This window comes from Chiloscyllium plagiosum, chromosome 3, assembly GCF_004010195.1.
Source record: "Chiloscyllium plagiosum isolate BGI_BamShark_2017 chromosome 3, ASM401019v2, whole genome shotgun sequence".
In the NCBI taxonomy this organism is placed as follows: Eukaryota; Metazoa; Chordata; class Chondrichthyes; order Orectolobiformes; family Hemiscylliidae; genus Chiloscyllium; species Chiloscyllium plagiosum.
Window position 1 is genome coordinate 49,624,328 of NC_057712.1, and position 18,927 is coordinate 49,643,254.

The 18,927-nt window shown below is 41.3% G+C and overlaps 1 protein-coding gene across 10 annotated transcripts in view; it reads left to right on the forward strand.

Moving 5' to 3' along the window:
* adgrb3 (adhesion G protein-coupled receptor B3) overlaps positions 1–18,927 on the forward strand; it is an 814,402-nt gene that overhangs the window by 761,774 nt on the left and 33,701 nt on the right. For all 10 annotated transcript variants that reach the window (XM_043681622.1, XM_043681628.1, XM_043681636.1 and 7 more), the window contains one exon: positions 1,151–1,797. In XM_043681622.1, coding sequence (XP_043537557.1) covers positions 1,151–1,797 — 647 coding nt within the window. The remainder of the gene's footprint in view (positions 1–1,150; positions 1,798–18,927) is intronic.

An 18,927-nucleotide genomic window follows, 5' to 3' on the forward strand; every position in this document is an offset into this window, starting at 1 on the left:
ACCATTACAATCCATTGTTGGAGGAATACCTACAATGTACTTAGGGAGGTATTTCCAGAATTTTGACCCAGTGACGCTGAAGGAATGACAATATATTTCCAAGTCAGAATGATTAGTGGCTTGGAGGGGAACTTGCATGTTATGGTCTTTCCATGTGCCTGCTCCCCTTTTCATTCTAGATGGTAGTGGTCACAGAGTTTGGAAGGCACTGTCTAAGGAGTTTGAGTGAACTTATAATGGACACTGAGGAACCAAATGGGATTTTACAATGGTCTGATAGTTTCATGGTCACCCTTACTGAAACTAGATATCACACCAATAACACAAAATTCAACTGTCAGGCAGAAATATAACAGTTACCAGGATTGAATATATAGTCCAATCCATGCATTTGAGAAGGAATTAGATTATTATATTAAAAGGAAGAGTGTGCAGCATTATGACCAAAAAGACAAGGGAGTGACACTAAGTAAGATGATAACTCAGAGCTGGTGTATTCATAACGGGCAAATTATCTCTTCCTTTGCTATAACAATTCCCTGAGCTCACAACTTGGAGGCTATTAGTACCACATGCTAACCATCTGACGTGTCCAGCTCTTATCAAAGTGGCCCCATTGAGAAATATTATTGTGTGTTAATACAGAATTTTAAATCTACTTATCTTTTAGATTCATGTCTGATATTCCAACAACCTTGCCTTAGTCACTATTATTCGCTTCCCATGACAGCTTTCTTTTAAATTGATGATATATATTCAGCTTCCCCTAAATAAATGCTGTTCATCTGACTTCATCGCAAATATCAACATTGCAAGGATGAGTGCTGTATTATGGTAAGCTTACCAGGCTGATAGAATGCAGACAATATGGGCCTTGGCTGTTTTTACCCAACCATTTCTGTGTACTGATCGCAAAGGCGATAACTTTCAAAATGGCACAGGGATTTTCTTATTTGAGATTAAAACAAAGTATAGATGACTTTAATATCTTTTGGGAGAAGTTAACGACTTTTAAAGTATCAAATGACTCAGTGAAACAGAATGGACTGCATTTTATCAGAATGTTAATTTACAACGATAAGCTACTAGTAGTGACAGCTTTGCAGCTGCTGAATTTTTAACTCTAACCAATTCTTCTTCCAATTCACAGTCCTTCACAAAGATGTTGGGAGCTGTCGAGCTGCTACAATAACAGGAACAATGTCGAGGATCTCTCTGAATGATGATGAAGAGGACAAAGGTATCACTCCCGAAGGCGTGAATTTTTCAACCCTCCCTGGAAATATCATTTCCAAAGTTTTGATACAGCAGCCACCAGCTATGCACGTACCAATTGGAATGAATGAATTAACAGAGCAGTGTCTAAAGAAAGAGAACAGTGAATTGCGACGAACAGTTTATTTATGCACGGATGATAATCTACGAGCGGGGGATGCTGAGCTAGCGCAAACACAAGAGAGGATGATGGAAAGTGACTACATTGTAATGCCAAGAGGCTCAGCAAATGTCCAACCTGTCATTAAAGATGAAAGCAAATTAAATATCAGCATGGAAGGCATGCCACACGATAGGTTAACGCATTTTAAGGTTAACCCTGAATTTAATACAAGCGCATCTGTGATGGATCATATCAGTTTCAATTTAGACCAACACCTCATCACACAAGAACACAAACAGAATATACCATTTGAGCCTCGTTCAGCTGTAAAGAACTTCATTGTTTCCGAACTTGATGAAAATAACACTGCACTATCAAGGAGTGAAACAGGCTCAACAGTATCGATGAGCTCTTTAGAGGTTAGTACATTTGCATTGAAAAGGTGCACAAAAAGTATTCTCAAACTATTAAATGTGTTACTGCTGAAGTGGTCTGTTCTACTTCTCTATCTGCACAATGTGAATTTTTTTTTTAATTATCATCTATCTTGTCTCTCCATTCCTTTGCAAGTTGTATCTTATTCTATACAGACTTTAGGAGTAAAGAAATTTCCACAGCAAGTAAACCTCTGAAAACCTCATGTAATTTTCACCACTATTAACACTCAAAGTTTATTTCATTGCTGCTCTTTATCAATCATTTAATCCAAAGAATCTGCCCACCTCCTTATTAACATGATGTCCCTCAAAATAGCAGGCAGGGAATGTTACATGAATCCATTAACAATCAGTTACAAATGTCCACCAACAGTAATACCGAGGTTGTAATAAAATAGCATGTATCTAAGAGGTTGGGAAATGTCCTTTGGTTAAAATAATTGACTGAAGAGCTAGATCCTCAAGGGGACCAATAGTGCTCAGTTCTTTCAGCACATCCAAGTGTAGTGTGAGGGTGGAAAACCGGAGTGCCAGCCTTAACTGGCAGTTTCCTGAGACCTTTGAGAAGTTGGAGACTCTGCACAAGTCCGAACAAAACCATCCAAATATTAAAGGTCAGGGCTAGGACTCCAAGCCCAGGAAAGTTCCCTAGTTCCTGACCTACTAAGCAATGGATGTCCTTTGTACCAGTTACCACATTTAAGATCATACGCACTGCCGAATTCAAATAGAAGGAAGTAGGAACCAGTCAGGTCTGGATTAAAGCCTGGAACCCCTGACCCTTTCTCATCCCAATTGACCCTTTTTGTTTAGGTCATTTGCTAGTACAGAACTTGAGCATTTCTGAAAAAAAGTACATTTTAGAAACGTAAAAAATAAGAGCAGAAAGAGGTTATTTGGCCCTTCAAGCCTGCTTCACCATTCAATTTGATCATGGCTAATTTGATCAGCTCCTGCTTTCTGACACACTCTTTGATACCTTTCATTCTAAGAATTACATTCAACTCTTTCCTGAAAATATTCAATGTTTTGGCCTCAACCACATTCTGTGTCCGAGAATTCCATAGGCTCATCACTTTCCGAATGAAAGACTCTCTCCACATCACAGTCCTAAATGGCCTACCACGTATCCTTAGACTGTGATCTCTGGTCATGGACTCTGGTCATTAGGAACATCCTTCCTGCATTTGCCCTGTCTAGTCCTGTTAAAATGTTGTCAGTTTCTATGAGGCTCCCCCCTCATTCTTCTAAAAGGTAATAAACATACTCCTAACCAAATAGTCTCATTTCATATGTCAGTCCTGCCACCCCTGTCATCCCAAGAATGAGTCTAGTGAACCTGTTGAAGTTAGAAATCACACGACAAAAGGATATAGTCCAACAGGCTTAATTGGAAGCACTAGCTTTCGGAGCACTGCTCCTTCATCAGGTGGTTGTGGAGAACACAATTGTAAGACACAGAATTTATAGCAAAAGTTTACAATGTGATGTAACTGAAATTATACATTGAAAAATACCTTGATTGTTTGTTAAGTCTCTCATCTGTTAGAATGACCATGATAGTTTCACTTCTTTCATATGTAAATCACAAAACATTTTTTAAAATGTTTAACTTTAACAATTGGTGTCAGTCCAGATAATGTGTTGAAGGTGTTGGCCCCCTGGTCTGCATTGTTTGTGCCATAATGTTTAGACTGATTCTTATCTAAAAAATGAATTAACAGAATCTAACGTGGATTCATGCAGTTTTTGAACAAAGTACAATGTAAATCTGCAAGTACAAATTCATCCCAAAAATGTATATGTGTGCATGTGGGTTTGTGAGTGTTTGTGAGAGAGACTCTGTGTGTGTGTGTGTGTGTGTGTGTGTGTGTGTGTGTACCTGTGCCTGTCTCTGTGTGTATGTACCTGTGCCTGTCTCTGTGTGTAAGTAGTGCAATGGTGCTCACCTGTAGTGTGACATGAAGCGAAGGACCCGGTTGAGGCCATCCTCATGGGTACCGAACTTGGCTATCAGCCTCTGCTCAGCCACTTTTCACTGCTGCCTGTCCCGAAGTCTGACATGAAGGATGGTCACCCGAAGGTCTGAGGTTGAACGTCCTGGACCACTGAAGTGATCTCCAACTGGGAGGGAACACTCCTGTCTGTTGATTGTTGTGCAATGCCCATTCATCAGTTGCTATAACCTCTGCTCAGTTTCACCAATGTACCATGCCTCAGGGCATCTTTGCCTGCAGGGTATGAGGTAGACAATGTTGGCTGAGTTGCATAAGTACCTGCCACGTACAAGGTGGGAGATGTCCCCACGCGTAATGGTGGTATCCATGTCTACACTCTGACACGTCTTGCAGCGCCTACCATGTCAGGGTTGTATGGAGTTGTCCTGAAAGCCGGGCAGTTTGCTACAAATAATGATCTGTTTGAGATTTGGCAGTTGTTTAAAGGTGAGCAATGGAGGTGTGGAGACGTTCTTGGTGAGGTACTCATCCTCATTGATAACATGTTGCAAGCTGCGAAGAACATGGCGGAGTTTTTCAGCTCCTGGGAAGTACTGGACAACGAAGGGTACCCTGTCAGTTGCAGCACGTGTCTGTCTCCTGAGGAGGTTATTACAGTTCCTTACTGTGGCACGTCTGAACTGGCGGTCGATGAGTTGAGCATCGTACCCCGTTCTTGTGAGGGCATCCCTGAGTACTTCCAGGTGCCCATCACGTTCCTCCTCATCTGAACAGATCCGGTGTATGTGTAGGGCTTGTCCATAGGGAATGGCTGTTTTAATATGTTTTGGGTGGAAGCTGGAGAAGTGTAGCATTGTGAGGTTGTCTGTCGGTTTGCGGTAGAGTGTGGTGCTGAGGTGTCCATTCTTGATGGAGATGCATATGTCCAAGAATAAGACAGATAATAGAGAGTAGTCCATGGTGAGTTTGATGGTGGGGTGAAACTTGTTGATATCACTGTACAGTTTTATCAGTGACTCCTCGCCATGGGTCCAGAGGAAGAAAGTGTCATCAATGTACCTGGTGGATAGTGTTGGTGGGAGGTCCTGCATAGAGAAGAAGTCTTGTTCAAACCTGTGCATGAAGATGTTGGCATATTGGGGTGCAAATTTGGTCTCCATGGCTGTTCCATGTGTCTGGATGAAGAACTGGTTGCCAAAGGTGAAGACATTGTGATCGAGAATAAAGCAAATGAGTTGTGGGGCGGTGATTGGAGATTGGCAGCTGTTGGTGCTGAGTACTGAGGCTGTGGCCACAATGCCGTCATTGTGGGGAATGCTAGTCTACCACAAACCCACAGATAACCTCACAATGCTACACTTCTCCAGCTTCCACCCAAAACATATTAAAACATCCATCCGCTATGGACAAGCCCTATGCATACATCGGATCTGTTCAGATGAGGAGGAACGTGATGGGCACCTGTTGTTTAAAAAAAAAAGCAATCAGTTTACTATTGTCCTTTAGAGACAAAACCCTACCATCCTGACTGGAATTGGCCTACGTGTGACTCCAGACCTACAGCAATCTGTTAATTCTTAACTGACCTCTGAAATGGCCTTGCAAGTCATTCAGTTCAAAGGCAAATTGGGATAAGCGATAAACGCTGATCTCATTAACAATGCCCATGTCCATAAAATAACTTTTCAAATGATATTTAATATTTAAATTTCTTGCATTTTAAAAATATATTGTACTACAACCTATGTATTCTGTTTTAACACTTCACTTTTACAGATTAATGAACAAACTGTAATATTCAGTTATACCTGGAGAAGGTATTTTAACCTAATTCAGGTTCAAGTTATCTTAACTTTGTGGTGTGAAATTTCTCTTGTTGCTCAGGTGGAGTAGTGAATGGGAGTCCAACTTGTACTTTTTCCCAACCCACAGGAAGACATATGTTTGCCTCAGTATACTTTCTGTAAACTCAGGTGACTGAGTTGGGTTAACTCTTACATTGTATCCCTCAGTTCTCATCCTCACAGAATTCCTTTAGTTAAGCTGGTTCATATCCAGGTGAGTGATCAACCATCATCTTCACTGTTTCCACATGCAGAGAGACACAAGGGAGTGTCAAAACACAGTTTACATCGGCAGTTCATTTTCCTGAAAGCAGTCAGCACAAGAATACAATTTGTGGAACACAAGTCTATATCAACAGTGACTGATCAGGAGTGTCTCCCATTCGTAAAGCCCTCCATAGGTATTTTCAAAGGATTTACAGGTTCGTACTCAATCTTTTGAACATCATCCATGGTGATCAAGTCCCACAGTGGGACTTGAACCTAGAGCCTCTGACTCAGAGGTGCAAATGCTATGCACTGCACTGTAAGGCACTTAATTGATGCATCCCTCAAGCTAGAAAGCTGAGTCACTGCCTATCAACCTGGCACACAAGATTCATGCCCTGATTGAATCTTCCCTTTAAAACAATGTTTTGTTGAGATCAAAGCTTTTCCCATTGTTGGATGCCAGCATGTGGCAGCATTATGAAGTGGCTTAAAACTGAAAGAAACAAAATGCAAACAAAGAGTCTGGACATGGTATAGGAGTGGATGGCAAGATGGCTGGGGCACAAGAATATGCTGCAGGTTTGTACAGTTTTAATCACAAACTTCCCCTTTACAAATGTTTTTGAAACATGCCTGAAGCAATAACTGAGATGGCTCATTGAATGTACTTTCTTGTTGCAGGTAGGATGAGAGCAACACTCTGGGTTGTCTTAGCAACTAGCCTTACCATAATACTCTGCCTTACCTGAAGCAATGAGGATCATTACATGGATTTAGAGGGAGGTATTAATGACTGAGTGAACTCACAGAGGGTACAGTTTTATCATCGCATATGATGGTGATGATACAAGTAAACTATGCACCAATATCAGAAACCATGCCATTTCCAACTTTCCGATTATAATGAAATAATGGTTAGATGAATTCTATAACAAGAGATTAAGCCACTCTACCAGATAACTTCTGTGCAGTGAAGATGAACATTTACATAGGTGTGCACAGGGTGAGAAGATAAAAGCTGCAGGATAACAGCAGCTTGAAGACTCTCCATCATGATTTTGATCCCAGAAGGCATCAGAAAGAAAAATGATAGCCAGCACAGTTCAAAATGAATCCATTAATGTGCATTCTGTTCAGCATTCTGCACTGCAATATTCAGCAGCTTCAGTGCACTTGGAAACACACTGCAGGGGACTGTTAATAAATGATTCTTACATCTTAGTAGATTGTGGACTGCCCTTGTTTGCGTGCACTAAGCAATAGTCAACAATAGGATATGACTTCTAACAGAGGCATGCCAATCAAAATCTCTGGCAAGAGGAAACAGAGAACAGTTGTCTTTCTATCTGTGTCTTGGTCACGTTAAAGTGACTTTCTGCATTATGGATAGGACTACTGCCCAACTCTCAACAAGTCTGCACAGCTATCCTTCCCAGCAGACTATCCATAATCCAGTATTGTGTGGAGTTTGCACGTTCTCCCCGTGTCTGCGTGGGTTTCCTCCGGGGGCTCCGGTTTCCTCCCACATTCCAAAGATGTGTAAGTCAGGTGAATTGGCCATGCTAAATTGCCCGTAGTGTTAGGTAAAGGGGTAAATGTAGGGGTATGGGTGGGTTACGCTTCGGCGGGCCGGTGTGGACTTGTTGGGCCGAAGGGCCTGTTTCCACACTGTAAGTAATCTAATCTAATCTATTGGTTTTCAGTGCTGTACTCAGTGCTGCATTGGAGGTGCTTTCTCTTTCAACTGATGTTGAGCAAAGTTTGACTGTCCTCATAAAGCTAGCTGACCTAATGTTTTGGCTAATATTATTTCTCAAATAGTTTTAACTGGTCATTCATTTAGTGATTATAACCTGGTCAGTCAGGTGGAATTCATGGACTATGGATTCCCTGATTGGACCAGATTAAAAGCCCTAGCTGACAGATATAAACAGGAGTGTCAGATATCCTGTTCACTCTGACACCTGGCTCTGAGGGAGCTGGATCAAAGTCAAGGACTTTCCACATGTTAAAAAAGGGTTACTTAATAGCAGGATACTGATCTTTGTGGAGTTATTTCAATCCAAATATTTGCTATTTATGGGACCGTTACTATGTCTGCTACGTGACTTCCACTATAATGGTGACTGTGCTTTAAAGGTTTTGAAATACTTTGGAACATACACAGCACTTAAGAAGGCATTATCTGAGTGGAATTCGGTGGTCCTTTACAGCAGGATAGACTTTATGAATGTAGAGGGTGGAAAGTTTCACATCACAACTGCATGAAGGTGCAGTTAAAAAAGTGACCATTACTTGAATAATTTAATCGTTCTGACTTCCACAGTTGAATTGCTGATATTGAATCCTGTTCAATTAAATGTTGTACTAGGATATTTATCAACTTCCTTGGTTGCTTTAACATATCTGGAGTACTGTGCCTAACCTTGGTCTCCTTAATTAAGGAATCGTATAAATGCATTGGAATAGGATTAGAGAAGGTTGACTAGACTAATACCTGAATGGGCCAGTTGAATTCTGTGTAATGGTTGAACAAACTGGGACTGTATCCTGTTGAAGTTTCAAAGGGCAATAAGTGACTTGATTGAAACGTGCAAGACCCCTAGGCACCTTGACAGGGCAGATGTGGAGAAGGTATTTCCTCTTGTGGGAGAATCTGGAACCAAGGGTCACTATTTTAAAATTAGTGGTCACTCATTTTAAACTAAGATTAGCTGATTTTTTTTTTTCCCCTCTGAGAGCTGTGAATCATTGGAGCTCTACTTCCATTGCCTTTTCAGAAAGAGTGTCCTAAACATTTGTAAGGCAGAAATAGATAGACGCTTTCAGAAAGGTGCTGAAAAGTTGTTGGGGGCAGCAAGAAGATAGATTTGAGGTGACAGACAGATCACGTATGGTTTTATTGAATAGTGAAATTGTATTGAATAGGCTTGAGACGCTGAATGGTCTGCTCCTTGTTTGTATGTTTCTGTTAGTTTTGTTAGCCTACTCTTTGATACTAGGAAAACAAACTTTATATTGGCACTCAACAACCCAACTCCATCCTGGGGGGAATTGTAGAAGCAAACTTGGTTATTGTTTCCTGTCACCACGCTTGGAAAATAGTGGGAGGATTTGCAGGCCAACAGTGACTCTGATATTGAATGCTTCTTCTGTGGTCCATCCATCTGCACATGCTTCCTCAACCCATATGTTACTCAAATGTATCCTCAAGTTTGTACCAGCAGATGTGAACCCAGATTTCAGAGCTGGAGCTCTGCATGAGGTGAGGACAGTGCAGGAGAGAGAGAGAGAGAGAAAACCTGCCTTTGCTGTTTTTGAATTCATGTATCGCTGGACATCAGAGTGCGTCTGAGGAAATCAACAAGCAGTGAATTTCACAAATAATCTTGGAGGAACCTGTTTGGCGAAGTTCACAACACAGAATCAGATAAGTTAATTGTTGTTTTCAGTCTGTCCAATAAAAAGGCTGCAGTAGTGAGTACAGTGGGTTATTTCTTGATTATAAGTTTTTGGAGATAAGTTTCTTGATTAAACTTAAAATATAAGCCATAACTACTAATTTAACCTGGGGCAGTGTTTGTAGAGGAATAAGATGGTGTTATTTTCTGGGTCTGTAGATTGTAAAGGAGCAAAAATGGCCTTTGCAGTGATATGTACTTCTTGTCAGATGTGGGAGTTTAAAGAGAGTTTAAGGGTTACTGCAGATTATATCCGCTATAAACGCTGTTGGATGCAAATCTTATCAGATCGAATAGATCGGTTGGAGAGACAGATAGAACTGATGGGGAATTGGCAACAGCAACAGTATGTGATGGATGGCAGTTATAGGAAGGGGGGAAAGTCTCATATACAGTCACATAGATGGGTTTACTCCAAGAAGGGTAAGAGAGGTCGGCACCTAGGGCAGGAGTCTTTCATGGATATACCCATTTCAAACAGGTATGCTGTTTTGGAAAATGTAGGGGGTGATGGATTCTCAGGGGAATGTAGCACAAACAGCCAAGTTTCTGGAATTGAGACTGGCTCTAATGCGACTTCCAAGAGATCAGTTGTGTGAGGGGATTCTGTAGTCCAAGGAACAGACAAACGTTTCTGTGGCCAGCAGAGAAAAAGCAGAATGGTGTGTTGTTTCCCTGGTGCCAGGATCAAGGATGTCTCAGAGAGGGTGCAGAATGATCTCACCGGGAAGAGGGGCCAGCAAGAGGTCATTGTCCACATTGGAACCAACGACACTGGAAGGGAAAAGGTTGAGATTCTGAAGGGAGATTACAGAAGGTTAGGTAGAAATTTAAAAAGGAGGTCCTCAAGGGTAGTAATATCTGGATTACTCCCAGTGCGACGGGTTAGTGAGGGCAGGAATAGGAGGATAGAGCAGATAAATGCATGGCTGAGGAGCTGGTGTATAGGAGAAGGATTCACATTTTTGGCACATTGGAATCTCTTTTGGGATAGAAGTGACCTATACAAGAAGGACGGATTGCACCTAAATTGGAAGGGACTAATATACTGGCAGGGAAATTTGATAGAACTGCTCGGGAGGATTTAAACTAGTAAGGTGGGGGTGGGGGGGGGGGGGGGGGGGTTGGAACCCAGGGAGATAGTGAGGAAAGAGATCAATCTGAGACTAGTACAGTTCAGAACAGAAGTGAGTCACATGGCTCAGGGATAGGCAGGACTGGCAGCTTAGGACCCCTCAAAGATCAGCAAGGTGGCCTTTGTGTGGAGCCACAGAAAGTGGGGGAGATGCTAAATGAATATTTTGCATCAGTATTTACTGTGCAAAAGGATATGGAAGGTATAGACTGTAGGGAAATAGATGGTGACATCTTGCAAAATGTCCAGATTACAGAGGAGGAAGTGCTGGATGTCTTGAAACGGATAAAGGTAGATAAATCCCTAGGACCTGATCAGGTGTACCCGAGAACTCTGTGGGAAGCCAGAGAAGTGATGGCTGGGCCTCTTGCTGAGATATTTATATCATCGATAGTCACAGGTGAGGTGCCGGAAGACTGGAGGTTGGCAAACGTGGTGCCACTGTTTAAGAAGGGCGGTAAAGACAAGCCAGGGAACTATAGACCGGTGAGCCTGACCTCGGTGGTGGATACGTTTTGGAGGGAATCCTGAGGGACAGGATCTACATATATTTGGAAAGGCAAGGATTGATTAGAGATAGTTAACATGGCTTTGTGTGTGGGAAATCATGTCTCACAAACTTGATTGAGTTTTTTGAAGAAGTAACAAAGAGGATTGATGAGAGCAGAGCAGTAGATGTGATCTACATGGACTTCAGTTTGGCGTTCGACAAGGTTCCCCATGGGAGACTGATTAGCAAGGTTAGATCTCATGGAATACAGGGAGAACTAGCCATTTGGATACAGAACAGGCTCAAAGGTAGAAGACAGAGGGTGGTGGTGGAGGGTTGTTTTTCAGACTGGAGGCCTCAGACCAGTGGAGTGCCCCAAGGATCGGGGCTGGGTCCTCTACCTTTTGTCATTTACATAAATGATTTGGATGCGAGCATAAGTTTGCAGATGACACCAAAATTGGAGGTGTAGTGGACAGCGAAGAGGGTTACCTCAGATTACGACCAGATGGGCCAATGGGCTGAGAAGTTTAATTCAGATAAATGCGAGATGCTGCATTTTGGGAAAGCAAATTTTAGCAGGACTTAATGGTAAGGTCCTAGGGAGTGTTGCTGAACAAAGAGACCTTGGAGTGCAGGTTCATAGCTCCTTGAAAGTGGAATCGCAGGTAGATAGGATAATGAAGAAGGCGTTTGGTATGCTTTCCTTTATTGGTCAGAGTATTGAGTACAGGAGTTGGAAGGTAATGTTGCGGCTGAACAGGACATTGGTTAGGCCATTGTTGGAATATTGCGTGCAATTCTGGTCTCCTTCCTATCAGAAAGATATTGTGAAACTTGAAAGGGTTCAGAAAAGATTTACAAGGATGTTGCCAGGATCGGAGGAATTGAGCTATAGGGAGAGGCTGAACAGGCTGTGGCTGTTGTCCCTGGAGTGTCGGAGACTGAGGGGTGACCTTATATAGGTTTACAAAATTATGAGGGGCATGGATAGGATAAATAGGCAAAGTCTTTTCCCTGGGGTTGAGGAGTCCAGAACTAGAGGGCATAGGTTTAGGGTTAGAGGGAAAAGATATAAAAGAGACCAAAGGGGCAACTTTTTCATGCAGAGAGTGGTACGTGTATGGAATGAGCTGCCAGAGGACGTGGTGGAGGCTGATACAATTGCAACATTTAAGAGGCATTTGGATGGGTATATGAATAGGAAGGGTTCGGAGGGATATGGGCCGGGTGCTGGCAGGTGGGACTAGATTGGGTTGGGATATCTGGTTGGCATGGACAGGTTGTTGCCATACTGTACATCTCTATGACTCTATGACTTCACTCACTCGGACCAACAGCAGTTGAGTTCAAACACTCATATGCTAACAGTTCACTCAGAGCTTCCTCCAGTAGCAGCTGTGATGCTGTCATATTTAGTTCACATAAATACACCAGATTAATGCCTTTGAACATATTCACAACATACGAAGTAATTTACCCTGAAGTTCTGATCTGTTGGGCTATTATTCAGAATATCCATGAAGTGCTAAACCCTCTTGAGTCCTCTATTCCTGAAGCAAGTGATGCTTCTGTTGTGCTGTACAAGACTTTGGAAGATACTCATTTTCATCTCTTTTTGAACCTACCTGAGTAATTTGTTGCCTATTGCTATTGTTTGCCCATCGCATGTGTCACTGAGCTAGTAATTCGGAGGTTCGCAAGGTCATGGGTTCAAATCCCACCATGTCTGCTGGTAGAATCTGAATTCTATTAATAAATTTGAAAGCAAAAGCTAGGCTTGGTAATGGTGACTATGAAGGTATTTTCAGTTGTTGTGAAGAAAACCATCTGGTTCACCGATGTCCCTTTATTTATTGACCAGGCCAACATTTATTTGACCAGAGGGCAGTAAAGTGTCAACTACATTAATGTAGTACTGAATTCGCATGTCGGCCTGACTAAGTAAAAATGATAGTTTCCTTCCCAAAAGGACATTAGTCAACCAGATGAGTTTTTCCTGACAATGGGCAATGGTGTCATGGTCACCAATAGACTCCTAATTCCAATTATTTATTGAATTCAAATACCACCATCTACCGTGGCATGATTTGAACCTGGGTTCCCAGAACACCATCAGGATCTCTGAATTAATAGTTTAGTAATACCACTAGGCCATCATCTTCCCTATCATCCTTATCTGGTTTGGCCTAAATGTTATTAAAAACCCACAGTAATGTGATTAACTCTTAACTGCCCTCTGAAATTGCCCTCCCAAATCAACCATTTCAAAGATAATCAGGGATGCCTTCAAGGGAAGGCCACATCCCATAAAATGGTGAAGATAATGTCTGATGCTATTTTCCATGGAGGCCACGTCAGTGAATAAAGTTATAGTCAATGTAGTGACTTTGAGATTTCCCACTAACTTTTCTGCTTTGAAAGATTTATTCTTTTGATTGCTCTTTCAGATCCGTAATCTCAGTTTTTGAAGACTCATGCAGGTTCCCTCCAGATTTATGATAACAGTGAAGGATTAATACTTTCTCGGTGATAGACAACTGCGTCATTCGATGTGGTTTTATGCTGGATAGCTATGGCAATTGCAAAATTTAAGGTCACAATATAGATGGATTAATCCTCAGCTACAAAGGGAATAACATTCAGGTTGTGCCATTGGGCAAAACAGAATAGCAGCAGTTCAGAAAAGCTGATCAATCTTGCTGGATCTCTAAGCACAAGTGGACATTCGGTCCAAGATCTCATTGGAAAATTGCCAAGACTTTCATTTTCATAGTAATATTGGCATTATTAGTATTGTGAGGGCTATATTTCCAAAGTAATGTTTTGGAATGATATGTGTTCAATCTTCCAAAATTCCTGTCAGGAATATACATCTGTTTTAAGTCTGCCCACAGCAACACAAAGTCTTCTAAGAAATGTGGTGTTTTGTGATGCAGAATATCTGAAAATGCAATATATCATTAGATTTTGGATAGTATTTTAAGGACTATTTGCTTCAGTGTTTAGATTGCATTGCTGTTGTAACTTTGGAGATGGTCATTCTCACTAGAATTCTCCATTTGTAGCTTTCATTGATGGTTGAGGAATGGTTGAAATTAAGGATGCAGCAGAGTGCAGTTTGTATTAGTCATGAAGCTGGATTGACAGGGAGATGAGGAATACAATAAGACCATAAGAAATAGAAGCAGGAATTGGCCATTTTGCCCTTTGAGCCTGCATGCAATAAGATAATGGCTGATCTACGTCCAGCCTGAACTCCTCTTTTGAGCCAGCACATCATAGTACTCAACTCCCAAATCTTTCAAAAATCTAACTACCTCCTCTTTAAATACTTTCAGTGATCTAGCCTCCACAACTCTCTAGAGTGCAGAATTTCAGACTTCACTACCCCCGAGAAGAAGAAATTCCTTCAGTCTTAAATAAATGTCATTTTATTTTGTAACCATACATCTGAGTTTGAGATTCCTCACTAATGGAAGCATATTCTCAATACCTACCCTGTCAAGCCCTCTAAGAATCTTGTATGTTACAATGAGATCAGCTTTTATTCTTCTAAACTCTAATCAATCTTTCTGACCTTTTCTCAACAAGTCAACTTTTCATCCCAAGAATCAATTTAATGAATAGTTTTTGAACTGCTTCCAGTGTCAGTGCATTATTTTTTAAATACAGAAATCAAAAATAGATACACAACTCCAAGTGCCACCTCAGCAATACTATGTACAGTTGCATGCTTACCTATTTCTAAACTCCAAACCTTCTTAAATACCCACTACACATTCATGCTAACTTCTTGTGCTTCATGCATAAGAATACCTAGATCCCTCTGTTCCACATTTTTTTGGAGACTTTCTGTATTTAAATAATAGTCCACCATTTGATTCTTCCTACCAAAGTGCACATCCTCTTGCTTTCCTACATTAAACTCCATTTGCCTGAGTTATTGCCCAGTAAGTCATCCACTCTATCTCCCCTTCAGATTCCTTACACCCTTGTCACAGTAAGCCCTCCCACCTATTCTTCTATCATAACAAATGTGGATTTATTCTACTCTGCCTTTCCTCCAAATCATCAACATAGACGGGAAGTAAATGAGGCTATGACTGACGCTTCTGGCATTTGAGTAGTTATGTCTTTCCAACCTGAAGAAGGTGCTTTATTTCTGAATGTCTACTCTGTGTAAACTAATCTTCAATCCATGCTAATAAATTGCCCACAATATTGTGATCTCCTATCTTTTATGTGGCACTTCAGCAAATGCTTTCTGAAAATTCAAATACACTGCTTTCATTGGTTCCCTCTTATCAACTCAACTTCATACATTTTCAAATAATGATAGAAAGTTTGTCAAGCATGTTTAGCCTTTCATAAAATGGTGCTGGCCTTGTTTAATTGCATTAAGCTTTTCTAAAAGCCCTGCTATTTCTTTCTTAATAGTGGACTAATAGTATTTTTCCAATGGCCAATGTTAGGCTACCGAACCTACGATTTACTACAGTCTTCCTAATCTTCCTTCTTGAACAAGGGTTACATATTAGCAGTTTCAATTTCTGGAATTCAGTGAGTTCTAGAATATTTCTACCATTAGCCTCCATTATCTCTGAGGCCTCTCACTGAAAAACCCTTGAATGCAGGCCATCAGGTCCTGGTGACTTATCTACCTTCAGTTCCCCAGTTGGATCCTGAAAGGTTCCTAGATTTACTTCTGTGACTCTCTTTTTATATTTCCATAGAAGTTCTTGATTGTTGTTTTATATTGCTTGCCATATTATTTTTCACATTCAATTTTCTCTATTTGTTAGTTTTCATTCATCCACTGCTGGTTCTTTAAAAACTTCCTGATCCTCCGGCCTGTCTTAGTTTTTGCAGCTTTATCGGTTTAGTGTTTGATTAGATACTCTCCTTGACTGCTTTAATTAGTCATAGGTGGTTCATCCTTCTCATCGACTCCTTCATTTTGACTGGAATAAGTCTTTGCTATTAAGAAATAGCTGCTAAATTTAGGGTAGGTATAGACAGGCATTTCTCAAACTGGAGATGATTTGAAAGTCATCTTCCCCAGGGATCAGTGTTGGGACCCTTGCTTTATGTAAACAATTTGGAAATTTGTCATGAGGACAACATCTCTAAATTTGCAAATGATACTTAGCTAGGGAGAACAGTGAATTGTGAGGATAACGCTAAGTGACTTCTTGACAATTTCAAGATTGTCAGCAAGACTAGCTAGTTGACCAAATGATCAGACACCTGGCAGATTAATTTCAATGCAGAGAAATATGACGTAATATATTTTGATAGAAGAAACACAGAGAAACAATACAGACTCAATGGAATAACATTGAGGAGAGCACATGAACACAGGGACCTCAGGATTTACATGTATGATTCTTTGAAGATGGCCACGTAGGTTGAAACTTGTTAAGGCTTATAGGATCCTTGAGTTTACACATAAAGGCACAGAGTATAAACACAACAAAATCATGCTGCACCTTTGCAAATCATTGGTCAGACTACATTTGGAGTATTGTATTTAGCTCTGAGCACTTTATTTAGGGAAGGACATTGAAGCCCTGGAAAGAGTGCAAAGGACATTTACTGGAATTATACCAGGAATGAGGGATTTCAGATACAAGAGCAATTGGGCTTATTCTTCTTGGACCAAAGAAGATTAAGAGGTGACCTTGTTGGCGCGTTCAAAATTATGAAGAATTTGGATAGGATAAAGAAGGATATTCTATTTCCACTAGTCGAATGTCAATAAGTAGGGGTCACGAGACAAGGAGAAGCTTCTTTTGTCAGAGAGTTGTTAGGATTTGGAACCTACAGCCTGGGACATTGGTGGAGGTGGATTCTATATGAAGTTTAAAGTGAGAGCTGGTTATAATTGAAAGTTATGAATTTAGAGGCTTACGGAGGTAGGACTGGAGAATGGGACTATCAGGGTCGCTCTTTCAAGAGCTGGTACAGACCGGATAGGTTGAACAGCCTCCTTCTATACTGTAAAACTTTATGATATTCCTAGCTCACTTAATAGAACATAGAACAATATAGCACAATATAGGCCCATTGGCTATCAGTGTTGTGGCGACCTTTTATCCTACTCTAAGGTCAAACTAAACTACATACCCTTTATTGTACTCTGTGCCTTTGCAAAAGTCGCATAAATGTCCCTAATGTATCTGGCTCTACTACCACTGCTGGCAGTGCATTCCATGCACTCACCACTCTCTGTATAAAGAACGTACCTCTGACATCTCCCCTAAACCTTCCTCCAATCACCTTAAAGTTATGCTCCCTCATGATAGATATTTCCGCCATGGGAAAATGTCTCTGGCTATCCACTTTATCTTTGCCTGTTATCAACTTGTACACCTCTATCAAGTCACCTCTCCTCCTTTTTCGCTCCAATGAGTAAAGCCCTAGCTCCCGCAAACTTTCTTCATAAGACTTGTCCTCCAGTCCAGGCAGCATCCTGGTAAATCTCCTCTGCACCCGCTCTAAAGCTTCCACATCTTACCTATAATGAGGGGACCAGAACTGAACACAATATTCTAAGTGTGGTCAAACCAGGGCTCTATAGAGCTGCAGCATACCCTTGTTCTTAAACTCAATCCCCCGCTAATGAAAGCTAACACACCATAATTACCCTATTAAACTTGGGTGGCAATTTTGAGGGATGTGAGTCCCAAAATCCTTCTGTTCCTCCACACTACCAAGAATCCTACCTTTATCCCTGTATTGTGCATTCAAATTCTACCTTCGAAAGTAAATCACTTCACACTTTTCCACGTTGAGCTCAATCTGCCATTTATCAGCCCATTTCTGCATCCTATCAATGTCCAGTTACGACTTACAAAAGCCCTCCACACTATCCACAACTCCACCAATCTTCGTGTCATCAGCAAACGTACTCACGCGGCCTTCCACTTCCTCATCCAAGTCATTTATGAAAATCGCAAAGAAAAGGTCCCAGAACCGATCCCTGCAGAACACCACTGGTGCCCAAGCTCCAGGCTGAATACTTTCCATCTACCACCACCCTGTGTCTTCTATGGGCCAGCCAATTGTGTATCCAGTTAGCCAGCTTTGCCTGTATTCCATGCCTCATTACTTTCTGCAAGAGCCTACCATAGGGAACCTTATCAAACATCTTGTTAAAATCCATGTGCACCACATCCGCTGCTCTACCATCATCAATGTGTTTTGCCACATCTTCAAAGAATTAAATAAGGTTTGTGAGACATGACCTGCCCCTCACAAAGCCATACTGATTATCTCTAATCAACTTATGGTTTTCCAAGTAAAAATAAATCCTATCTCTCAGAATCCTCTCCAATATTTTACCCACCACAGATGTAAGGCTGACTGCTCTGTAATTCCCAGGATTATCCTTATTCCTTTTCTTGCATTTGCCACCCTCCAATCATCTGGCATTATTCCAGTGGACAGTGAGAATGCAATGATCATTGTCAAAGCTGCAGAAATCTCTTCTCACTTCCTGAGGAGCCTAGGGTGGTCTATCCCATCTTGCCCAGGATATTTATCTACCCTCATGTTCTTCAAAATTTTCAGCTCATCCTCATTCTTAACGTCAAACTGTTCGAGCATATCAATCTGTTTCCTACTATTCTCAGAAATGTCACGGTCCCACTGACTACTGAATACTAAAGCAAAGTATTCATTAATGACCTCCCCTACCTTCTCCAACTCGAGGTGCAAGTTCCATCCACTGTCCCTGTTTGGCCCTACCCTCACTCTGGCCATCCTCTTGTTCTTCACATAAAATATAGGACGCCTTAGGGCTTTCCGTAATCCTACCCACTGAAACTTTTTCATGCCCCCTTCTTGTTCTCCTAAGTCCATTCTTCAGTTCCTTCCCACTACCTTGTAATCCTATAAAGCCCTGTATGATCCTTGCCTCCTCAACCTTAAGTAAGCTTCTTTGTTCTCTTGACTACATGTTCCACATTCCTTGTCACCCATAGAACATAGAATATTACAGCACAGTACA